The sequence below is a fragment of the Jaculus jaculus genome, chromosome 20 (assembly GCF_020740685.1).
Source record: "Jaculus jaculus isolate mJacJac1 chromosome 20, mJacJac1.mat.Y.cur, whole genome shotgun sequence".
NCBI classification, from domain to species: domain Eukaryota; kingdom Metazoa; phylum Chordata; class Mammalia; order Rodentia; family Dipodidae; genus Jaculus; species Jaculus jaculus.
Genome location: NC_059121.1, coordinates 3729513 through 3755282, shown reverse-complemented (window position 1 = coordinate 3755282; position 25770 = coordinate 3729513). Strand labels below are relative to the sequence as shown.

General features: G+C 47.4%; 1 protein-coding gene across 3 annotated transcripts in view; it reads right to left on the bottom strand.

The window, feature by feature from the left end:
• Nucleotides 1–5998: 5998 nt before the first annotated feature.
• Pik3r1 (phosphoinositide-3-kinase regulatory subunit 1) overlaps nt 5999–25770 on the bottom strand; it is a 94289-nt gene continuing 74517 nt past the window's right edge. The window contains exons 6-16 of one of the 3 annotated variants that reach the window (XM_004666111.2): nt 25500–25701; nt 25232–25311; nt 13633–13735; nt 12666–12764; nt 12232–12412; nt 11851–11976; nt 10861–11003; nt 10438–10614; nt 10276–10344; nt 9490–9660; nt 5999–7398 (exon numbers count right to left, since the gene is read on the bottom strand). In XM_004666111.2, the coding sequence (XP_004666168.2) occupies nt 7209–7398; nt 9490–9660; nt 10276–10344; nt 10438–10614; nt 10861–11003; nt 11851–11976; nt 12232–12412; nt 12666–12764; nt 13633–13735; nt 25232–25311; nt 25500–25701 (1541 nt within the window). In that variant the 3' untranslated portion in view covers nt 5999–7208. Of the gene's footprint in view, nt 7399–9489; nt 9661–10275; nt 10345–10437; nt 10615–10860; nt 11004–11850; nt 11977–12231; nt 12413–12665; nt 12765–13632; nt 13736–15236; nt 15880–17350; nt 17515–25231; nt 25312–25499; nt 25702–25770 lie in introns of those variants that run through there. The other 2 variants (XM_004666113.2, XM_004666112.3) reach the window with 2 other exon arrangements.

Genomic DNA, 25770 nt, shown 5'->3' with positions numbered 1-25770 from the left:
GGCTTTGTATGCAAGTGCCTTAACCACTAAGCCATCTCTCCAGCCCTCTTTGAGCTATTTTGTGTGTTTCCATTGAAGTGTGGGGGAATGCTCTAGCTCTGAGCCAGATGGCCTGTAGAGCAATATCGTACGCGTCACGACCTTGAACAAGTCACATTGCATCCAGGCTTGTTTTCTTGTCTATGGAATGGGGATAATATCTTCTAATTCATAGGATCGGGGGAGGATTAATACAGATAAAGGAAGAATTTAACGCTAACAATCATTTGGTGTTTCAGCCAGCGGCCAGTCAGAAAAGAAATTATAGCTATGAGCCATTTAGTGACATTTCAGCCAACTGTGGACCACATATACACAGTGGTGGTCACACAAGATTAGAATGGAGCACACCACCTTACTCACTGAGTGTGTGAGGCCGGTAGAATCCTACTGAGCTTCCAGACTAGAAGTGTAGCCAATGAAGCACTGTTGCTGGTTTATATAGTTCCTGTACTTTCTGTGGTTATTTTCAATATTTTTATTTATTTGAAAGAGGCGGGGGGGGGGGGAGAGGGAGGGAGGGAGGGAGGGAGGAGACAGATAGAGAGAGAGAGAGGCAGAGGCAGATAGAGAATGGGCGCACCAGGGCCTCCAGCCACTGGTAACGATCTCCAGATGCGTGTGCTTCCTTGTGCATCTGGCTTAGGTGGGTCCTGGGGAATTGAACCTGGGTCCTTTGGCTTTGCAGGCAAGTGGCTTAACCACTAAGCCACCTCTCCAGCCCTCTGTGGTTATTTTAGAGTGTATTCCCACTTATATGGTTTGCTGTAAAGCAGTATCACGTCAGCAGTCGCTCTCATGTTCAAGGTATCTCAATTGCATCGTTTGCTTTTGTGCTTGATCCAGTACCATGTTCTTTCATCCAGTGGGGCCCTAAAAGCAATGGGCTATACCACAGACATATGCTACAGACAGCCTAGGTGTGTAAACAGGCTATGCCAGCTAGGTATGTGGAAACACACTCTGCAATCTTCACAGGGTGACAGAAATCAGCTAGGGATTTGTTTTTCAGAATGCATTCCTGACATTCAGCAATGCATGATGGTACTTACTTCTTAAATGACCAATTAAATAGAATTACACAGCTGATGAAAGAATTTTGAAACAAAAAAAAAGGGGAAAAGAGGGCCTGGAGAGATGGCTCAGCAATTAAGGCACTTGCCTGCAAAGCTAAACAACTCAGGGTTCAATTCCTAGTACACGGGTAAAGCCAGATGCACAAGGTGGCACATGCATCTGGAATTTGTTTGCAGTGGTTGGAGGCCCTGGTGCACCATATTCTCTCTCTCTCTGATTGAAAACAAATGAATTTTTTTTTTTTTTTTTAAGGAAAGCAGGGGTTTTGTAGCAGCATGAGGCTATGACCAGCTCCTGGTCAGAGGCCTGGCTAAGAGCTTGTGCACACAGGGTCAGCTCAGACTGAGAGTTTCCATGTGGTGAGGGTTTCAGCATGGGAGAGACTCAAACCTAGAAGGCAGAAAGCACAAGATTTGGGGAACTGAGTTCTCTAATATGAGAGTAGGAACACGGCAGAGAAGGAGCATCTAAACCACTGCTTGCCATGACAGTAATTATTCGTGGGCCTTCTGACCCTCCTCATTCCCAGACCCTATCTTTTTCATATCTAGGAACTTGACCGTGCCTATTGTGTGTGACGTACAGATGGAAGGCAGTGTGGTCCAAAGTCTTATCAGCAATAAAAAACCAATGGAAAGGGCTGGAGACATGGCTTAGTGGTAAAGGTATTTGCCTGCAAAGCCAAAGACCCTGGTTCAATTCCCCAGAACCCATGTTAGCCAGATGCACAAGGGGGTACATGCGTTTGGAGTTTGTTTGCAGTGGCTGGAGGCTCGCGGCATGTCCGTTCTCTCTCTCCCTCCCTCTGCCTTTTTTTTTCCCCTCTCTCTCTCTCAAATAAATAAATTAAAATAAAAACAACTAAAAAATACATTTAAAAATGGGAAAAGTTATTTCATAATGAGAGCTATCCCTTCACTGGGAGGTGCAAAGTGTTTGAAGTCTAGGTTAACCCTGCTCACAGCCCAAGGCCATTCCGCAGATTCTGTCCTGATGGTATGAGTTTGTAAGAAACAAAGCCAGAGACCACCAAAACCACTGTTACGAAAGGATGGCTGTGAAGGTTGGGGAGAATGGAGAATAGAGAATGTTTTGTTTCATTTTTGAAAAACCTATTTTATTTTTAGTTACTTGAGAGAGAGCAAGAGGCACAGAGAGGAAGGGAGAGAATGGGCAAGCCAGGTCTTCCAGGCACTGCAAACGAACTCCAGACACATGCCCGCCTTGTGCATCTGGCTTGTGTGGATCCTGGAGAATCAAACCTGGGTCCTTTGGCTTTGCAGGCAAGTGTCTTAAGTGCTAAGCCATCTCTCCAGCCCCTTGTTTCTTTTTTCTTTCTTTTTTTTAATAATAGCAAAGACATTCCCCAAAATGAGATCACCTAGGGATATTTCTTCAGGAAATGTAGTGGTTTGATTCAAGTGTACCCCGTAAGCTTACGTGTTCTGAATGTTTGATCCCTAGCTGATGACAATTTAAGAATGGGAAGCTTGCTGGAGGTGTGTTGAGGGTGAGCCTATGGGTGTTACAGCAGCTTCCCCTTGCCAGTGTTTAGCATACCCTCCTGCTGGCCGTGTCCACCTGATGTTGGCCAGGAGGTGATGTCCAGCCTCTGCTCATGCCACAGCGACACCGGCCATCATGGAGCTTCCCCTCGGGTCTGAAAGTCAGAATAAACAACCTTCCTCCCACTAGCTGCTTTGTGCCAACTGCAAGAAGGGTCACTGCCACATGAAAGACAATTAGGTTTATAAATAACCCTGAGCACATGTGTGACCACTTAGGAACCTCAGTTTACAAAAATGAACTGTTACCATGAAAAGAAAAGAGAAAAACAAGGGATGGATAAGAGGCCATGGAAACCAAAGCATTTGTAATACAGAGAGGGGGAGAAGGAAGAAATGAGGGAGGGAGAGAGAAAGAGCGCTCTTTAGAAACATCTTGGATGTTAACTGAAATTTTAAACTGGCAACGTTAAGTTTCAAAACAACCTTTATTCTGTTTGAAGACCTAATACAATGCATTAAAGCAACTTAATACATAGCTCCACTGATTCAAGAACTTGGACAAAGTGACAAGGAGGCACTCCCTCCCCCTACCCCAGCTGCCTTGTAAAGGCAAAAATTTTCAACTGACCATGACATCTTCCCTCTCGTCAAAAGACCGACTTTATTTTATCAATGTTATATATAAACAGATTTGTAAAAACATTGAAACAGATCATAGCTTTAAAAAATACACACGTATAAATGAGCTTTTTTTTTTAAATTTTGCTCCCCCCCCCCTTAAATAGCAGCATCCTGGACAGGCAGCGCTATCTCATGGTGACAAGTTCAATATGAAGTCTGTTAAGTCTTTGCAACTGACCAATTCCATTCCCCGCCACACACCAACCATAGAGCCAGTGGTCTTTTGTAATTCTAGATATTTTTACAAAATAAGAATTTGGCATTTTGGAACTTTGTCCCATATGAGGCACTGCGCTTCAAACTGCCCCTTTCTTAACGAAATGACCTTCAATGCAAACAGGTGCTTGAGGTCGGCTGCCCAGTGACTTGGATACCACACGTAGCAAAAGCACAGTTGTGGAGAAACGGCAGAATTTTAATTTTGCTCCCCAAGAAGGAACATCATCAGTAGGGCTTCCCAGACACGCCACTAGTTCACAACCAGCTACAAGACAAAGCACTTGGCTCCCCACAGTGACAGCTGACATCGACACACTCCTGACGACACACTGAAAACAGGGCTTTTCCACCTAAAAGCGAGTCATCCAGACCCCGCTCCCTAAAAAGGAGTCACTTCTAAAAGCAGAAGGAGAAAAGAAAAAAAAGAAACAACAAAAAAGCCAAACACTTAGGAACATCTCACTTCACTTGCAAACGATTTTCACCTTGATCGGACTCCTCCACCCCGGGAGGAAAGAACGCACCGGAACACATCTATAAGGACCACACTAGACATCTGCTTGTTACAGACTTGAACTCAACCACTGTAGACCGTTTCAGCTGAAGGGTAGAAAGGAGTCAACATGTCCGTGCACATATACATATATACATAGATCAGGGCCATGGAGTTCTCAAATGTTGCAAACACATGCTAGTTGCCTCCCGCACATGCCGATGACCTCTCTGGGGTGAAATAGGAGGCACCCACCATTTCCTCCCTCTGTAGCCCCCCCTCGGCCTCTTCTGGGCGTCTGGCTGTCTTTACCACGCTACTGGGGTACCTCTGCTCCACCCATCTAGGCTCATGAGCCACTCGATGTTGCTAGGGCTGATTGAACTCACAGAACCTTGGTGGCTCAGCTCCTTGAAGTACAGACTCGGAGCACATGCCAAACTCCTGCCAAAACGCTGAGAAGAGGCGCCGTTGTAGCTCCCTGTCCTATGCGCTGGCGAATGACTCCGGCCTTCTGGTTAATGGAAAACCTATCGCGCTTAAGACTGGGAGAGGCGACCGTCTAAATGGCACGTCATCCTGCAGACAGTGTCGAAGCAAACAATCAAACAAAAAAAAAAAAACCCACACAAACAAAACAATCATTTAGTGAAGCATTCAACCTCAGGACTAGTTAAAAATGAAAGTTACAGCATACATGATGTGCTATCCCCCCACCAAAAAATAAAAAAAATAATAATAAAAGCAAGACACAAACGTAACATACAGACAATGATAAGCTGTTAAGATTTATGTGACGCAGCACGACGTCGCCACCGAAAGTCTTCAAGCAAAGTCATCGTCTAACCCAGAGAATTGGCACTTGTCTGGCGATGAGGAGGGAGGTGGTCAGATCAGAAGAGTGAAGTTCGAGGGCTGTCAGTCTGACTGGAGACTGACTTCTGCTCCTCAGGATGGTAAGTAGTTTCATGGAAAGAAGGGGAAAAAAAAATACATTCTACGGACGATGAGCTCAGCTGCTAGGCTGAGCATTCCAAAAAATTTATATATATACACATACATACATACATATGCATATATATATATATATATATATATATGCATACACACACACACACACACACACACACACACACAGAGTCATCAAAAGGCAAACTATGAAACCCCTCTCACCTTAGTATTTAAAGGGGAGAAATAAAGCTGTGAGCCTGTCTGATGTTGAGAAAGGACTGACATGGAAGATCCCCCTTTTAGCTCCCCAGGGCGGTGACCACGGCTGTCACCAGCCTCCCTTCTTCCCAGCACGATTCCTGCTGCCACGTGTACACCCGGGAACCAGCCCCTTCCTCTGCGCACCGTGGTGCCCAAGCATTGGGGTGAGTGAGGGCTACCACCTGGAGCCCTGTGATGACCCGCAGCGGTGACCCCTCTGCTTCTGTCCACCCGCTTCCTGCTCGGAAGTGAATGGAAAGCTCCAAGAGGGCGGGAAGATCCAACTCAAAATATCCTTTTGCTAAAACGAATGTCGGCTGGTGGTCGTAACCAGTCTCGTGTTAAAAATGAAAGAGAACACATCTGCTAAACGCAGCGATGAAACCTTGAGACCCCCACAAAAAAAAACAACAAACAAACAAACATAGCACTTCATAAGAACTGAAATACCTGACCAGCCGTACTGGGGTTAGAGTCACAGGAGGCTTGTAATCGCTACAGGGAGAAAACCACCAGCAAGTCCAAGTGGCAAAAGACTGCAGTAAAAGTCACTTCACTTCACAGTTGTCACCACTTCTCTGGAATCCAAAGAAAGTGCACTCCGTCTTGCCCACCCCTCCCTCTGCGCCACCTGCTCCCGCCCTTGGCTGCAACCCCCCCCCCCCCGCCCAGACCCCTCCCATCAAGAAGTTCACGATTCATTATGCAACAAACATCGACAGGTACCGTATTTCAAGAGTCTTAAAACAACCACGGTTGGACTCAGCAATACTGTGTCATATTCATATATCTTTCTTTTTTCTTTCTTTTTTTTTTTATTGAATAAAGCAGCTTCGAAGCTTATCAGGCACGGCCCAACATTTAGTCCAAAAAAAAAAAAAAAATCTGTTATGAACTTTTTAACCTTGGGCTAGTAGCCAAGTACTCTGTACAAGAAAAACTGTAAAATATTTCATAGTTTTAATTCTGAAGCCATTTTCTTTGCTGGCGTTCTGTACATCTCTTTAAAAAAAAAAAAAAAGGTAAGAATAACAAAATGAATATTAACCAAAAACAACAACAACAACAAACAAACAAACAAGGACAGTATCTTCAAGCAACAAAAAGTGGGGGTGAGGAGAGCTTATTCAAACCAACAACAACTGAATGAAAATTAAGAATTGCATAGCGCTGTGCATTGTAGCCTTAGCAAAACAAAAGAGCTATTTGGTATAGATACAAATCCACCTATCTGATAGTTAGTCATCCAATGTTATGTACAGATTTTTTATATACTGAATGTCGTTTTCAGTTCTGTTGCCCACACTCCGGGTTTCTTCCGCTGGCGAGTGAGTTCTGCGGATCTGACTTGACCACTTGAGACGAAAACGCTTTCCGGGCGGCTTTTGCCGACGGCGCGCCTTTTCCTCCGAACGAACCCGGGCGAATGTTCTCCCGCAGCATCCCGCGTGCGGACGCGCCTCCCGGCGCCGCAGGTCCCTCCGCTAGCAAATGAAATGGCCCGCAGGGCGACGTGCCTGGGTCCAGCCCGCCCTGCGACGCCCCGGGCCGGCCCGACTCTCCAGGCGCAGGGGGGGCCACTCAGCCCTGTCTGCCTTCTGGTTCCCAAAGTCCCGGCTTTGAGCTGGTAAAGCTTTAGAAAGCATGAACAAGCACCATGGTAGAGGCCTCCTTGTCCCTGCTTTTCTTGTTCCGTGTCGGTTGTGTGTGGTGGCTTTAAATTAAAACAGAAAAGGAACAGGGGGGAGAAAAGGGGGTGGGGGAGCAGCTGACGAGAAGCTGTCTAGTCATCCGGCAGCCCTAGGCTGCGTGTCTTCCCCGACTTGACTTCTTTTTTTGTTCAAGAAAGCTCTACTAGTCCCGTGTGCAGACAAGCCGGCCTGGCGCCCGCAGCTCAGTTCACAGGGCGCCTGGAGGAGCCTTTTGCTTGCCAGAGGCCTCGGGCGGTTGAAGGTCAGGAACCGGATCCCAGGCAGCGCTCATCGCCTCTGCTGTGCATATACGGGGTATGCGAGCGTGACGTTGAGGGAGTCGTTGTGCTGGACCAGGGAGGTGTGCTGGTAATGCAGCACAAGCTCCTTCAGGGAGCCGTACAGGTTGTACGGCTCCGCGAAGCCGTAGCCCGTCGCCGTCTTGTTGATGACGCAGTGCTTGACCTCGCCGTCCACCCTGCAGGGGAGGGGAGGGGACAAGGGTCTTTGAGATGCTCCCGGGACTCTGGGAGCAGACAGCGAGAGCCCATCTCAACCCCTGCGAAGCAGAGCCCCAAATGCCCAGGAAACTGGGGGCTGTCACTTATTGACCAGCCCCAGTGACAGAGGCAGGGACTGAGTTCTGGGGCCAGCTTCCCCGAGCTGCTGGTGTTATCTCTGCTTTAAAATGGTTTAGAAGGACGGCACTTAGGCAATAAAGGTTCCTATGAGAAAATGGAGAGGTGGCCTAGCGGTTAAAGCATTTGCCTTCAAAGACATAATAAGACCCAGGTTCGGTTCCCCAGAACCCACGTAAGCTGGATGCACGAGGGGGCACATGCGTCTGGAGTTCGTTTGCAGTGGTTGGAGGCCCTGGTGTGCCCATTCTCTCTCTCTCAAATAAATAAATAAAATAAAAGAAAATTCATGCCCATTCTATCTACCTCTTTCTCTCTCTCTCAAATAAATACATTTAAATACATACATACATACATATATATGTATATATTTAAAAAGAGAAATAAAATGGAATGATGGAGAAAGACATGGTGTCACCCATGGTTAAGTGGGCAACAGATTGGTAGTTTTCAACCTGCATTACAGGTACTGCTACCAGTGCCACTGTGGGGTCCGCGTGGCAGCTCTAGCCCAGTCACAATCCGCAACAGGACTCTTTCTTCGCAACTCTCCTTGAAATGTCTCTGCAGCTCTCTTAGTTGGCATCTACTCTGCATCTCCTGCTCCCTGGTCCTCCAAATCCTTGGCATGTCTTAGACGAATAGTTCTTAAATTCCACAAAGAGGTTTGGGCTGGACATGGCGGTGCACACCTTTAATCCCAGCACTTGGGAGGCAGAGGTACAAGGATCACCATGAGTTCAAGGCCACCTGAGACTACATAATGAATTCCAGATCAACCTGGGCTAGAGGGAGACCTTCCCTCAAGAAATCAAACAAACAAACAAACAAACAAAAAGAGGTTGATAATGGAATACAAGGTACTTGTATAATCTTTCCCTACTGGAGGAGCCTTTTCTGTATTTCTCTAACCCAAAGGGGTGGCTGGTGACTAAAGTCTCCCCATTTGCCTTTTCTTTGATAGGGTCTTGCTACGTAGCCCAGGGTGGTCTCGGACTTACCATCCTCCTGTCTAACCCTCCTGAGTTCTAGGATTACAGGCTACACAGCCATGTACAACCTTCAACATTTTCTTATTAAAGTTTTCCCCCAAGTTATTAAGAAATAGGCAAAAAGAAAACAAACACCCATCAAAACACCGGGCACAGCGGTGTACATTTGTGATGCTGGTACCAGAGGTGGGGGGGCAAGGAGGAATCCCTGGGACTGGGGCTAATGAACCCCCTAACTCGACGGGTAAGCTCCAGGCCAATGAGAACCTGCCTCTCCCCCCAAAAAATATGGGGCTGGAGGGATGGCTTGGTGGTTAAGGTGCTTGCCTGCAAAGCCAAAGGACCCAGGTTCGATTCCTCAGGTCCCACGTAAGCCAGATGCAGAAGGCAGTGCATGCGTCTGGAGTTCATTTGCAGTGGTTGGGGCCCTAGTTTGCCCATCCCCCCCCAAATAAGTAAAAATTAAAAAAAAAAAAGGTGGACAGTGTTCCTAAGAATGACACTCGAGGCTGTCCTTTGGCCTCTCTAGGCACGTGTGTGTCCTCACACAAATACTAATGATTTCACTATTCTCGAACCGGAACCCGAACCCCAGCTGTCCTTACTCTACGGCAGGCTCCTTCCTTTAAATGTTATTAAACAGATACTTTGGCTGGACTTAAAATGATGCTAGTAGGCTGGAGAGATGGCTCAGAGGTTAAGGCACTCACCTGTGAAGTCTAGGGACCTAGGTTCAATTCCCCAGGACCCACGTAAAGCCAGATGCACAAGGTGGCCCATGCATCTGGAATTTGTCTACCGTGGCTGGAGGCCCTGGCCTGCTCATTTTCTGTCTGTCTGTCTGCCTCTCTTTTTTTTACAAGGATGCTACTACATTACTGTACCATGACAGATATAACTTTTTTTGAACAACAGCCAGCTAGCTGTCTGGATACGCACACCACGGAGCAGGCGTAGCAGCCCGGCTTGCTGCTCTCCCGCACGAGGAAGGTGCCGTCCCGCCTCCCCCGGAGCAGGCTCTCGGCGCGGTTCCGGTTGCTGCTGCCCACGTTCCACGTCTTTTCGTCCTGGTGCGGCAGGTCGTCGTCATCTTCCGCCAGGGAGTACTGGCTGCTCAGACGGGGGAGGAGAGGAGAGGAGAGGGTCTGCTGAGGCGCTTGGGAGACCCCTCTTGTGCCTGTGCCCACCCTGGAACGGGCACCCCGTTACAGCCACGCAGGCCAGACCAGCCAGCGTGCAACTGGGCCCCGAGATTTCTCTCTCATGTCACCCCGCGGGGCAAGAGGTTAGCCGTAAGTGACACCAGCTCCGCTTTCAAGTTAACCACCGCCCCGAGGCGCTCGGGCAGAGGGCAAGGGAGTTATTAAAACAGTTTGGTTTACCCCAGGAATTAGATTTTCGAGCAGGGAAATTAATTGAGCAGGAAAATGACCAGTTCTCAAATAGTTCCAACCAGACGTATAGCCAACCTTCAAAATACATCTAAAGATAACTGATGTTTTTCCTCTGATTGCTCCAAAAATTACTTGGGGATTTTTCAGAGGGTAAGGGACATCACTGTGGACACACTGGGTCAATTTACAGAAGTGTGGGTACAAAGAAACTTCAGTCCTCCTCAGCTAGGCTCTCCTTGTATAAAATTTTGGCTGATGACAATTAATACATTGTCTCCCACGAAACATCCCCAATACTTTAGTTTCCCGACAAGCCTTGACATCGACTTACTCTTCCATGTTTTCGTTTCCCAACCACTCGTTCAGCTTCTTTTGCCGGACACCTTTTTGAGTCAACCACCTGAGAAAGTTTAGAGAAGAAGAAAAAACACCATTACTAACTCATCTTTAATCTTAGCAACGGTCCGCTGTGCACCAGGCGGTCCAGACTCACATCAAGTACTGGTCTCGCGTCTTCCTCAGCTGAATGAGGTCGGGCTTGATGCTGTTCATGCGCTTGTCAATCTCCCGATACTCAGCCGCTTGCTTCTTCAGGTCTTCCTCCAGCCTCCTCCTGCTGTCAATGATCTCGCTGATGCGGGACTTCAGCTTATCATAGTTATGCATGATCCTGCGGGCGAGGCAAAGGCACTTGCAGTTAGCTGCATGCACCAGGCAGGCATCCCCAAGTTTAGGCGACTCCGCTCAACGGACGCCACGGCAGCTTCCTTGGCTAAACAATATTTCCTCTTCCTGCCACTTAAAAAAACAAAAAAAATCACTCCAATCACAGAATGCGAGATGATGTGCATAGGCGGTTTGAGGAGGTTCCTGTTGCTATTTGCAGGTCGGACACGCTCAAGGTGCACTCCCTCACCTTTGAATTTCCTTCTCATTGCCTTCGCGCTTAAACTTCTCGATGTATTCCTTGCTGTACCGCTCCTGGGTTTGGCACTGCTCTTCAAATATCTTTATGGTTTCATTAAAGGCTTCAATAGCTGTTCTTTTCATTTGGATTTCCTGCAACAGAAATGTCATGCCTTTCAGGGAGAACGATTTGCTACTGGAAGACACTGCACCAGCACAGGTGACTCTTGCCACTAGTTTGCAAGTATGGGCATCTCTGGGCATTGCCAGTTCCTGCCTCAGCTACCGAGATGCACAGGTGTTTGGGCTCCTCGTGTAAAACACAAGGCCATGCAGAACTCGGTCCTGCAGGCTTGGAATCGTCTCTCGCTCATGCCCACCGACGCAAGACACGGGCTGCAGCCCTACGGTGTGGTAGGGAATGGCAATGGGCTAGGCATGGAGGCAGTCTCTCACGCGCTTGTGCAGATCAGAGCCTACGGACGGACGGGGAGGGCTGGGTGTGAGGTCATGAACCCCATTAAAACAGTGTCATAGAAACAGGCGTTTCGGTGGGGGGCTTTTCTCAATCTCTGGGGACTGATCTTAGCTTTTGTCTATGCGCCGTGCATGCTGTTCTCCAGCAGAGCCAGACACCTAACGGGCCGGAGGGGCACGCGTGCTTCGGCGCAGTGTTCACAGGCCCTCCTCCTCTCGGCAGGGCGGGTGGATGGAAAACCTCCACGCCGGAGGCTGGCTGCTCATGCCCAGCCTCGACCCAGTCTCCAAGGTGGCTGACTCGACCAAAACAGCTCACGGCAACCCCTTCTCAGTGACGTGACGTGCACACTTAACGTATGATTCTTATGACACTACCCTAACCCACTGCAACAAGTGACTCCTCCCCCTGCATCACCAAATCTTGGCCTTTTAAATTATTATTTTTTTCTTCTTCTGAATCTGAACACATGGGTTAGGATCCAGCCGCAGAGAAATCTGAATGTTAGTCCAGAAAACTGACCTGGGAAGTGCGAGTATATTCTTCATATAATCTGTCATACTCCCGACTTTTTTCTTGAAATTGAGTGTTATATTCATGTAATTTTTTCCCTACAGCTTCAATATTATCTTCTTTGACAACCTGATCCTAGGAGGAGGACAGACAAAAATAATTCAGTTGATAAGGTCTTTTATGAAATAACAATTGTTAAATAAAGTAGCCCGCATGGGGGAAACATTTTTATGTTAACCTTGTTAGCTGATTTGGAAATCACGTAATTGTAATTTTGTGGTCATGGTGTTGAGTTTGTCAAACCCAATTTCATCTGCTTCTCATCTTCCTAAACTGGAAAGTGTCACGTGTCTACCTTATGGCAAGGTCAGGAGTTCCACGTGGATTTACCTGTTGGTATTTGGACACTGGGTAAAGTAACCTCACATCCAGTTTGGGGTTGTACTGGGCCAGCGACTCATTCCGGTAGTGGTTTATTAGCTCAACCACAGAGTTGAAGGTTAATGGGTCTGAGAAGCCGTATTTCCCATCTCGGTGAAATATTTTAATTAATTTGTTATTTCCTCCTTTCCTGTAAATACAAAACAAAAGTAATGGCGTAATGGTTGTCTTACTGGGGAGGAAGGAGGAGTGAGAAAGAGGGGGAGAGAGTAGGGAAGTAGAGAAGAAGGATGCGTAACTCACATACGTATGAAAATGAATCCACCTGAAACCCAGGACTACTGTGTTCTCCTTAAAAGCTAACACATCTCTCGGCTGGAAATTGTCTTTTTAATTTCAGGTCAACCCACACACCCCATCTGAGGCTGCATCCCCTGACTCACCTCAGTGTAAGAGTATAATCACCGTGCATTTTCGTAGATGCATCTCGTACCAGAAAGGTGCCATCAGCTGTATCTCGAAGCTTCTCATTCACTTCTTCCCTAAATGGACAGAACACAGCGCCATGTGACCTCTGGCACGTCAGTCACCAAATACTTGTTGTTTTTTTTTTTTTTGGGGGGGGGGAAGGTTGTAAGAGGCTGCACTGGGGATTGAACTCAGGGCCTTACACAAGCTAGCAAAGCCCTCTCCCACTGAGCTCTAATAGATCTTGTATTTTAAGACAGTGTTCCTTGGGATCATATTGAAAGTGAGTGGGAAGTACATAATTTCCATATATTTACCTCCTGCCCTTGTAAGATGACATGCAAGTATTACTAATAATTTCTCCATTATATAGGAATGTTGTCAGTTCATTTCATGAAAAAACTGGTGCACGGTTTGTACATATGTGTACACACACACACACACACACACACACACACACACACCACTTTCATTACTGGTAAACCCACAGTACAAGTTTTTAACAGCCTCTGCCAAAACAGCACAGGAAGTCATGATCTACCAAAGGCTTCTGTCAGCCCCTCACTACCTTCCCAAAAAGCTTAAAAAAAAAAAAATGCCACTGTGATGTTAGTGCACTTAAGACAGTAACCGTAATTCTTAAAGCCCTGCTTAAGAGAGGGTACGTCTGGGCAGTGCCCTGCTCCCTTGCTGCTGCCCTGGCATCGCTGCCCGTTCAGTGCTGCAGCTTCCTGGGCATTTAATTTCCTGTGGCGTGTGCAGCAGCCCCCACAGATCTCGAGCGCTCAGTGACTTTCTGGTCGTCTTTGGACGAGAACCAACTGTGCTTCATGCTTATGTTGGATGATTTCCTAAAAATGCAACTTTGCAAGCTGGTGCCTTTCTTCGCTGTACTCAAAACCTCCCTGTAGCTGGTGCGAACCAGGGGCTCAGTGGCCTTACCTCGAGATATCTCCCCAGTACCACTCAGCATCCTGTAAGGACATACTGTTGTTCATGCTGCTGTTGCCTACGGTAGTGGGCTTGGGCGGCTTAGGGGGCAGTGCTGTGGGCAGAAGAAAAAGAGAGAAGTTGTGTGCAGTCCCAACTCAAACTGAACATTTAAAATTAGACTTCAACCTCTTCAATGAATAGCATTTCCATTACAACAAAGACAAAAAGACAGACTAACCCAGTAAATTCACAGTTCCGTGGAACATGTGTTTCTTTAAAAGATAATCTTTCAGAGATGAGCTCAAAAAGAAATGAAAGTGAAATGGTGAAAAAAAGAGTGACAGACAGACAGACACCACCTTGGAGAGTAAGAAATAAACGGGGCTGGCCATGTGACAACACAGAAAAGCAAATCCAGAGGCACAGCATTTTCTCCCTCAAAATAATCCTGGCTGTATTACAGTTGTGTGCCCAGTCAAATCCATCTAAAGTAAGAAACTAGGAACATCTGAGCAAAAGAAATGAGAGGAGTTGGTTTTAATTTCCTCTCATTTAATTACAAAAGACAAATTTGGCCTCCCTCTGTCCTGCACAAATGCTGTTGCAGTAATAAAAAAAAAATAAAGGAAAGAGAAGAAAAAAGCTTCCTCTGCAGCCATAGACTTCAAGAGGAGGAACTGGGTTTTTCTAATCTTAGCATGTCAAGCTGCGTTCAGCCAAAGGCTACTTTAAGAGACTCATCTGTGACCTGAATCTCCTCAGCAGTCCTGTTAACATCTGCTGGGCAAATGCTGCTGTACAGGTCAGGTCTCAGTTAAAAACCTGTTCCCTTCCTCAATGTCACATCCCACGTTCACATATGAACTGGTGACAAGTAAAAACCCCACACCGTGCCGGAATGTCTTTATTGGAGGGAAGGCAAAAATGTTGGAGGAAACGACAAGCGAATCTAGATTAAGTTTTAGCCAAATTTGAAGCCACAAGTTTTAAAGCACTGTTACTACTTCAGTTTATGCAGAAAGGATTTCAGGGGTCTATCAAGGCTATTTCTCACAGATGAGGGCTGAATCACGGAACGCCAGCTTCGTTTCTCACTACGGAGAGCGAGAGAGAAGTCTCCACATCTGATTGGCAAGAGCTGCAGGTCATGCAGAACAGACTTTCAATCACTACTACGTGGTACATGCTTCCCAAAGTACCGGGTGTCACAGCAAAGCCCCACATTGTTGCCACCCACTGTCAAACCGAGAGAAGGAACATAAAGGACGAGTCCTTTGAAATAAAGAGACAATATGCAGCAAGACAGCCTCAATAGCAAAAGACCAAGATTAACAAAAGACCCCGGTGAGAGAGTGGAATCCAATTCCCACTCCATTCAGCAAGAACCAGCATTTTCCCCACACAGACGGAGCTGTCGCTTCCACAGGCAAACAATCTAAATTTTAACAGTGAAACCAGTGAGTAAAAATAGCAACCTCAAAGAGGATCTGTTACAGCCGCTTTCAAAAACTAAAAAAAAAAAAAAAAAAAAAAAAAATTAAAATAATAAAACAAAACAAAATTTAAAAAGCCACAAAATTAACTAGCTCTCTTCGTTAATACTGCAGTATTACCTGGTGGGTCCATTTCTATATAAAACATCAAGTCTGTGCCACAGTTTATATCTGTCTTGGCATAGTCTAAATCCAGGTCTTCCATAGTCCAAACAGTGGTGTACATTTGTGCGAGAGTTTCCTTGGCTGAGCTCAGTTATAAGAAAAGAGTCCGGCTTTCTTTGTAATGGTGTCTTGGAATTCATTTTAAAACCTATACGGGGCTGCACTGTAACCTATTACATCACACACCCCAGCCAATCAAGTCAGAAAAATGTCACCAGACCACTCCTGTTTCATCAGATCTCTCCGATGCCAGCTCCACACAGTCCCAGCCTCGTCGAGAGCCTACATGCCAGGCAGCCGCAATGCCTACGCGCTCCTCGTGTCCAAAGGTGTTTAATTTGCCTGCTCTCCTCTGGTAGTGAGTTCTCGAATTCCTCTTTGATTACTCCTTGCAGCAGGGCATGCTCTGCTGTTGGCAGACTGACAAGAGCTGATGTGCTGCAAGCCTGCGGCTCTCTCCCCTCGGTGCATCTGGTCTTAGAGACAGCCCAGGTCATCGCTTGGTGTAAAAATCTTAAGACGGCATCACAAAGGTATCCTGAAGCTGTATCTCACAGCCCTTAGACATCTCCCATATATGCTAGCAGCAGGAAGGATTGAGAACTCTAAATATTAAAAGCCAATCCTCCATAATTCACTGAATGCTCAGAACTTAAAACACCGTCATAAATGTGTCACATTAGAAAGGACAATTAAAAAACGTAGGCGGTGCCTTCTACCAAACATTTCAAGGTCAAGACCAAGACTCTGTAGGATAACCATGAAAATTCTGCGCAGGAATGGAGACATTTATTGTCAGCAGAAATAAGCCAACCGGTAACTTGATGGAGGATTCTGATGTTATTGTCTAACAAAACTGGGCATCAACATGCTTCTGCCAAAGACACGTGGCCCGGGAGCAGGGAGCAGGGCACAGGGGATCTTGGCAGAGCAGAGAGCCGGGCACAGGGGCTCTTGCTAAGTGTTTCCTGGAGGAGCCCATTTTCAGCGCTGGCTGCTTGACCAGGAGGGTGATGTCATCTTTTTCTCTCTCTCCAGCTCAGTGCCTGGCTCTGGGGACAGATCTTCCTTCTTAACAAGATTCAATATCAAGAAATCGATTTCCCTACCAATGGAATGATTAATTTTGGTTCTTTCAATAGCTCTGCATGTAACTCTGGCACCGTCAGTGAATGATAAACAATCCCACCGTGAGCCAATCTCGGGAGATATTCACAGTATTATGAGGAGGAGACAGGGACCCCCCCCCCCCCATGGAAATGCGGCTCATTTTAAAATGAGGGTGGGCTCTGCGAGTGTTAAGTTCTGTACATGTGGGATAATTTAAGGAACACACAAGCCTACCAGATTTGGAGTCACACAGTATGTTAAAAAGCAGCGCAAGGCATTCTGTTACCTGGCCTTTACCCACCGAGTCTCCTCCTATCAGGGAAGTCAAGGCAGGCTTCCTCTATTGCCTCCCAAACTCTCCCCTACCCCAGAGTTTCTATTTGCCTAAGGGTTTAAGTAAATGTAAACTCATATTCAAGCAAAATAAAATGGTCAAAGTGGTAGTGAAGGAGTTATGTCCTGATAAGGTTCAGGGAAAAAACAAAAACAAAAACTGGTAGTTGAATCAAAATGTTGGCTCTTCCTCCCTCCAAAAGCATGCAGACAAGTTCCCTGGCAGTGTGGCATACTGGTCAGCCACCCACGTACCTCGAAACACTTGCTGCAAGCCAGCCTGTCTAGAGGCAGCCATGTAGCTAGGTGACCCAAGGGGGTGGGCAGGGTGTGTGTGTGTGTGTGTGTGTGTGTGGAAGGGATTGGGGGGGACGGGACACACAGGTGATTTTCCATGGTCTTTGCAAGCCCTGACTTCCTGGCTAGCACTTTCTCAACTCCCAACCTAGATCCCAGCTCTTCCGGGCAGGGTCCCCCTGGAGGCCGGGAGGCAGCGTCGCGTCGCTCCACCCCCTCCCCTCATCTCCCACCTGACCTCGGCGGGCGGCAAGCAGCGCTCAACTCTGAGCCAGGGGGCAAGCTACACACCAAGGACGGCTGGCAGATAAAGAGAAAAGGCAACTTACTTGGCAGGTTATGCATTTCAACGCTTTCACTTTGTATCCGACCATGGGAAAAAAAAAAATTCCAAAAGAGCTGTTCTTACACCAACTGTCCCCCCCACCAAAGCTCCCCGGGAAGCGGCTGTGCCAGGCGGGAGGGGCGGGCGACCCTCGGCGGGGCTGGCTAGCTCGCAGGCAGGGACACCGGCGGCGGCGGGGCAGGCTTGCTGTCCCCCCCCACACTGGCCACCACCGGAGACACCGCTCAGCTGCGGCCCGTCCCTCCGCCCCACGCCCCGCCCGCCGCAGGCCGGCCCAGCCCCCTAGACAGAAGTGCTCAGGAGCCTCGGCGGGGGCGCCCATGCGTGGTGGTGGAGCTCAGATAAAGATCTCGGCTTCATGATTAACTTGGGCAGGTTCAAATATTTGCTGAGCTAGGGATTTCGGGAGGGGGAGGGGGGGAAGAGGAAGGGTGGAGGGAAAGCTCGGGTCAAAGTCAAAGTTGTCATCGGCTGACAAGTGACCCATGCAACACTGTACTTGCTCCTTTTCCTTGGGGGAAATGACAAGGCCCTTGTAAGGGGACTGAAAATAGTCCTAACTGGTCGCCTGCTGTGCGCTGATGGCTGGTGTGTGTGTGGGGACTCAAGTGGACCATAGTGAAGCAAGGCAGTGGCCACACAGGAAGTGGCTGAGCTAGTTCAGGAAAAAAAAAAAAAAAATCAAAGCCATGTTTGTCAAGGCCTGGGGCTCTCAGCTTTCAGAATGGCCCAGAACACCAAGCCTCCTGTGTCCACCTCCTCCCACACACTTGCAGGAGGAGTCAGTGCAACCGCAGCTCCGGCAGGACAGGCCAGAGCTCACCGTTCTGCACACCACACGGGCTCAGAGCCCTCTGGGAGGGATCCCGCCAGGACACCGGGCAGTGCAACTCACATTCAAAGGGCCGGGTGCCTTTCCGATCATTCAAAGGTGTGTCTGCATTTGGGTCTGGGAGCTGGGAGGCCAAGGACAGAAGGAAAGGGCATACCTTTCCAGCAGGGTGAGCCTTTGTCTGAAAAAGTCGCAGCCAACTAGGTTTGGGATCGTTGGCTGCCTTGCAAAGAATGTCTTTGGCCTACTGCTCCTGCGTGGAATGGTCCACTCTGACCCCGAGAGCTGTAAGACGGTGTGAAATCACAGAAGCCTACCAGCTGCAAGTGTAAGAGGATTTTGGAAACCATAACCAGTCCAATTCCTTGCAGGCTACACAAAACTGTAAGGCAAATCTGCTGGCTTGGTCCTGGAAGTTTCTCTCTGCCCATTACCCCTAAATTGGCAGGTGAAACAGAATTTTATTTCTTCTAGGTCACATGCAATCACCATCATCATCATCACACCTATAGCAAAACTGATTTTTTTTTCTGTTTTCTACTTTCAGTTTCCAGTGTCTTGAGAGGGACAACAGCCTGCTTTTCTTATTTTACTGTGTCAGTGGCAAGAGGGCCTTGCACACCCATGCTCCCCCTCACCTCTCTTGAATAAACACCGTCTTCACTTACACAACGTGCCACCTCAAAACCTTTGAAAAGATGAAATTATGTAAATGTGGCAGTCTATTTTCTGCTCGAGAAGAAACTGACGCGCCACATGGCTATGAAGCCTTGTTTCGTCACGGTTTACCACGTTCCCTCACTGGGTATGATCACCTACCTACCACACAGGTGCTGTTATATCACTGAACGTGTGGGCTCTACCTGAATTTTCAGCATTTGAAAAGCGATGTGTAAGACATTCTCTTCATTAGCTTAGAGAGGGTGCCCTCTGCTGGCAGAACAGAGTAACTCCGGCTTGGGAGACACCAATTCACTTTGGGTTACTTTATACGTCTCACGCTATATCCAAAATGTTCCATAAACTAACAAACATAACTGACACATTTTATGTGACATGCAAATAAACTAAAGCATCAATGTCATGAGAGATACGCTGTGAGGCTCCTGTAGGAAGAAAATTTGGATTTTAGTGGCATTTACCAAGGGACCTCAAAGGCCCTCATCCATTGGGGCAGGAAATCTGACACCCATATACTGAACACTTAGTTCACTGGCCTTTCCTCAAAGCAAGCCCAGCTCATTTCGGGGGGGGAGGGGGCAAGGCATGGGTTCGCGGCTTGGCGCTCAGAACTTGCTCACTGAAACATGCGGGTTCAACAACAGGGCTACGGGCAAAGAGATCAGCACCAGGCAGCGCATGATCCACGGTGAGCCTGCAGCCTCAAAGGCTTGCTTCTGAAAGGGTTTTGTGGGCCATCATTAATAAACAAATGCCATTACAAAAAAAAAAAAAAGGCAATAGGAGAAAAAATTAAATGATCCAAATCTTCATTAAAGCGTGAAATGAACGAGTCTCTTCATGATCTTCACTTAGAGACAACTCAGACATGACACAGAGATTCACAGACTCTTGCACTGAGGAATACCTCCATTTCAGGTGATAAATACACCCAGGTGTTTACATACGCAGAAAACCAGACTCTGAAGACCCTCTGCGTAACCAAATGCCCGCTCCCCCACCCTGTCTCTGGAGAGACTGACACTGAGAAAACAAAAAATAAAACTGCCCCTGACATGCTCACTTCTGCAGAGACAAGGGGGGCGCGCCTGGCCTGTTGACTTTGACCACGCTCAGGACACCCCCACTCCTCCAGAGGATTCATTTCTCACCTCTGCAACAACCCTCTCCTGTCAGACCGCATTTAAACCCAGTTGAAAATAAATATACCAGAGAAAAGTACAACTCTTTGAACGTCACTTTCCTCTAGTACCTGCTTGGGTCTCTGCTGACGACCCAGGCCAGGGCTCTGAAAACAAGACGCATGAATCAGGCTGTTCAGGAGGCAAGTTTTGTTAATGTGCCGGTGGTTCAAAAATGTAGCCCTGACAGGTGCAGGAGGCCGGGGAGAAAGAGCCATTGATTTCCTACTTCAAGCTCGAGGGCTCACTATTAAGACCTCAATTATGCCGCCTTAATGTTTCTAAATACATCCATAAAATCTGAAATGTGTAAATACGCTTACAATGGGTGGCATTCAGTGGACCTGTTTGTACTGCGGTCACCCTATAGGAATATTTAGTGCCTCCACCAAGTCTCACTAGGGTTAGGCCAGCACAACACGATTCCAGAAAAGCCACTGCTGGGCTTCCTACGCGCGGAAGACGTTCAGTAATGGAGCACAGACAACCAAGTTCAGAAAACTTCCCATTGACATCTCATCTCAGCTCCGTTACTTCCTATAACAGAAAGGAATCTTGGGCTGGAGAGATGGCTCAGTGTTTAAGGCACTTGCCTCCAAAGCCTAAGGACCCAGGTTCGATTTCCCCAGTACCCACATAAGGCCAGATGCACAAAGTGCCACATGCGTCTGGAGTTTGTCTGTAATGGCTTCTCTCTCTTTCTCAAATAAATAAATAAATAAGTAAAAAAGAATTTTTTATAATGTTCTTTTTTAAATTTTTTTTTTCATTTTTATTTATTTCTTTGAGAGTGACAGAGAAAGAGGCAGAGAGAGAGAGAGAAAGAGAGAGAGAAAGAATGGGCACGCCAGGGCTTCCAGCCACTGCAGAACTCCAGATGCATGTGCCCCCTTGTGCATGTGGCTAACGTGGGTCCTGGAGAATCGAGCCTCGAACCGGGGTCCTTAGGCTTCACAGGCAAGTGCTTAACCGCTGAGCCATCTCATCTCTCCAGCCCAAGAATTTTTTAAAAGAATCTTTACTTTGCAGGGCTGTTGGGTACATCAAATCCAAAGAAATTCATTTGTGATAATTTTCTGAATGTTGGAAGTGTATTACATGTGTGTGTGTGTGTTTGCATGCGTGTGTTAGGCTATAACCAGGTAGGTCTATGTTAAGAAGAGATCCAGGGCTGGAGAGATGGCTTAGTGCTTAAGCGCTTGCCTGTGAAGCCTAAGGACCCCAGTTCAAGGCTCGATTCCCCAGGACCCACATTAGCCAGATGCACAAGAGGACGCATGCGTCTGGAGTTCGTTTGCAGTGGCTGGAAGCCCTGGCGCGCCCATTCTCTCTCTCTCTCTCTCTCTCTCTCTCTCTGCCTCTTTCTCTCTGTCTGTCACTCTCAAATAAATAAATAAAAATGAATAATAATAATAAAAAAAGATCCAAATGAAACGAGTCTGTCCTTCCTTGCCTTTCAGAAATGTGGACGAATGGATGAAACAAACAGGAACGTCTTCCGGGTGGTTTGGTACCGGAGGGCAAGGGGTGAACACACGCATACGGAATGTGCCATTTTCACCGGCTGGGGCGCGCATACAGTGGAGGGCACTGCTTGGGGAATTCCGTGTACAGACTAGTACATCTCGTGCCCTGTGCAAAGGCGCACTGGCAAGGTGAGAGGGGGCAGTGGCTCTGAAACCAGGCCGGCCACGTGGCTCACTCGGCGTCAGCGCATTTCCTCCTCACGACCACCTCAGAGGAGAGGCTCTGGACTCCTAACTGCGCATCTGGCCGGGCGATGCTGAGCCTTACTCCTGAAACTCCAACACCAACCCCGCCCCCCCCCAAAAAAAAATCCGCCCAAAACCTAGACAGCAAAGGCAGAAGACAGGGCAGGGTAGACTCCCCCGGCCCAGAGCAGCTAGTAGGCAAAGCCAGAGGTCGCACACCCTGGGCAGATAGCATAGACTGAGCCTCTCATCTGCTGAGGGCCTCCAGCTCTTTTTGTCCCCTGTGATCTCTTAAACAGTCTGTCTTGCATATGGGAAGGGTGGACATGTCTGGTAAAACCGAATGTGGGAGGATGTGCAAACATCCTATGTAATAGCACAGCCTGAGACACGCTGCAAAGCCCTCTGCTAGTGTGTGAATCAAAATGCTGTTTTCAGCTGGGCGTGGTGGCGCACGCCTTTAATCCCAGAGTGCGGGAGGCAGAGGCAGGAGGATTGCCATGAGTTCAAGGCCACCCTGAGACTACATAATGAATTCCAGGTCAGCCTGGGCTAGAGTGAGACCCTACCTTGAACTCCCCCCCCCAAAAAAAACAATAAATAAATAAAATAAAATAAATGCCGTTTTCTCCTTTTCCTGCACAAAGTGTACCTTTCTTCAAGGCTCTTTTCAGGATGTATTTCTTTCATGAGCTTTTTCTATAGACTTAGTAACCTAAAGCCACCAAGTATATCTCTAAAGTTCTTAGGGTCTCACTGTAGCTCAGGCTAACCTGGAATTCACTATGTAGTCTCAGGGTGGCCTCGAACTCATGGCGATCCTCCTACCTCTGCCTCCCGAGTGCTGGGATTAAAGGTGTGCGCCACCATGCCCGGCTAAAAGTTCTTTTTGTACTTAAGAATAAGAGTAGAATTTTAATTAACAAGTATTTAACTAGCTACCACATGCTCATGGTCCACATTAAATGGATTCCTCCAACATTAGCAATTTTATCATTTCAAGTTCTACCTGCTAAAAACTAGAAATGTTGTCTCCCTGCTCCGTAACATACACTTCACTTTTGGTCCCCATTTTTCCAGATCATTCCTGTAACTCATTTCTGTTCACAGCAGTGGCTTGTTACAAGCAACTGGTTTGGTCATTCACTGGAGATGTGCGGGAGTTGTGCAAGGTGACGGGGACCCACACTGCTAAGACAGTGATAGAGGAACCTGGGGAAAAGGTGCATTACTATCACACCTAAGACATTATTTCTTTACCCCAGAATGCATGCCAATCTTTGCACTGGAGCCATTCTGGAACCCAAAGGTGTTTGGGATAAGAGCCTTCAGGTGGGAAGTGATGTGAGACTCTGATTCATTCAATCTCAAGGGACCCATGCGACTTTTAGTGCCTGAAAGACACCACACGAAGTTGAAAGTCTCAACTAGGGTTGAAAAATTACTTGGGTTTATTGTTTTCTGAAGAGGCTGCATGAAGCCTGGGGCAACCCAGCAAATCCTCAGGTTTTGTCAGTCGGTCTTCAGCAGAGCTGACGGAACCAATGGATTCCTCTGAAAGCGGCGCAATGGTTTCTCAGTGGAGGGGCCCAGGAATCCTGGACGTACCAAGAAGCATCAGGAAAACGGCTGATGATAGATACCATTTTCACTTATATGCGTCTCCATCTTACAAACGGCATTTGCTCAGTTTATACCCAACACCAGCAATGAGGTCATTCCCGCCCTCCCCCACATCACAGAAATTCTCAACCATGAGCAATTTGTCAATAACAATCTGTTTTTGAGTTTCTGTGCACCCTCCCCTGGTTGGGGAAGACAGGCAGTGCCACTGAGAAGACCAGAACAATGCAGAGCCCGTCAAGGGCAAGCAGGGCTCAGCTGCTGCCTCTTCCAACACTCAGCTCTTAGGGCTCAGCTGTTGCCTCTTCCAATGCTCACTTCAACACCGGTGGTTGTGAGCAATCGCAGCTCAGATCTACGGCTCATGGCTGGCCTATTCTTACTCCTCTTCCTTCTCCAGCCCTGGTGGTTAGTCTAGGGGTACTCGGTCACTAAGGCTCACATTAATGTTCCCTGCCCCACCCCCATTCTTTCCCTCTGCAGCCAAGCATAGCTGTAGAGTGAAAATCTTGAGCTCCCAAATCCACGACCGAATGATCCAGGTGGGATGGAACCTTTGGGTTTCCCCTTGGCCTGAAGTCTCAAGCTACGATTGTAGCCATCTCCTCCAATGGATTCTGCCTGACTTCCCCAACATCCCTACCAAACACCCTGTGTGCTGTGGTTTGGAAACTTCAGCACACAACATACTTGCCTCTCTGTCATAACTATGCCTCTCTCTCACTTTGGATACTGTATTTTTGGAGCTGTCCACAAAAGCTCTTCCCAGTCCCTCATCTTGAATACTTGTCTGTGCCATCCCCTGCCCCATACTTAGAGGTGGGCTTTATGCCCAAGCCCTTAACTCACTCAGGCTCCATCATTAAGACACAAAGACCATACCTGGCTCTATAATGATCCTCAGGAAAGCATAACATAGGGTTCTCTGTGTGACACCGGTAACTAGGACCCGGTGGCTGCTGTGACAGTCTGCATGAGTTACCCTTGCAAATAATAAATGCACAATGCTTCATTTAAACCCTAGGCCTAAGTGAAGATTACAAAAGACACTCTCTGTTGGTCCTGAGACTTTAACTACTGGACTCTTTGTCACCCTTCTAAATGACCAGGCTCCTGTAGCCAACTGTGACCACAACACAGGTTGTCTGGACTTCTCCATGACAGAAGGAAAATACATCAGTTTAAATTAAACCCGCTGCTGTATGCAAGTCTACGTTTCCTGCTTTGTTAAATGGCTCTCTGAATGCCAGCCTGCTTTCAAAGAAGTGTCTGGCTTGTTCTAACTTGCTGTAGTGAACACTCTGCCTTCATACTGCCTGCATTATGAGAACGTTTATTTTGACAGACATTTCTCCACATACTCACTTCCAAAATACATAGTCCAAAATACTTGAAATTATATAGTAATTATAAATCCCCTACTTTATACGTATTAGAAAGAAAAACAAAAATGTCAACAACTCAAATGACCTCCATAAATTTATTCAGCAGAAGCCCAAGAGGCAATGGGACCAGGACACACTCCCAATTCTCACTTAAAGCCAGGAGGTAGAGACAAGAAGACTGAGAATTCAAGGCCATCCTTAGCTACAGAGTGAGCTCAAGGCCAGTCTGGGCCACACTGTCAGCTAAGAAATGAAATACAAATGTAAAACTAAAACCAAGGTGACTTAAAATCCGCCAGTGCCAAAACAGGAATGGTTCAGATACAAGTCAAAGGAACGTGGATTACTCTAGAGTGTAATTATGCCAGAAACTTCAGAGGAGACTTAAAATCACATTTCCAAGGCTCAAAGAACTGACCAAGGAGCGAATGTCAAGTCACGATGCCTTACCTGGTGCTGGCTGTCGTTCATTCCATTCACTTGAGATTAAGGTTTCTACAACCTTCACGAGGAACTCAGTATTATCCGAGCTGCAAGAAAGGGGGTTTATGAGAATGCTTATCCCTAAAATCAATCCTGTTTTCATCCACTGACATCACCCAAAACACGCCACTAGGTGTGATCCGGCATGGTTAGAATATACTTAGTGACCCAGCCACTCAGGGCCACCCTCATTTCCCTCAACACCCTCCCATCCACGGCTTTTCTGGTCACCTACCTGGCAGCTGGGACTCTGAAAAGCAGGGGGCTGAAAATTTCAGAGAGCACTCTTGCACTCAAGAGATTTTTGCTGGAGGCTTGAGAAAGCTTGAAGAAATGTTTTAGCAAATACTGAAGCGTAAGCCAATACTGGTGAGGTATATTAGGCGACCTAATTAGCTTCTTCAACAGCTGGATTTGGTCTTCGGGGCTTTGTATCTCTACGAGTTAAAAAGGACAGGTACCATTGAACCAGGGCTGCAGCCATGTCTGTTCTCAACCACGAGCTG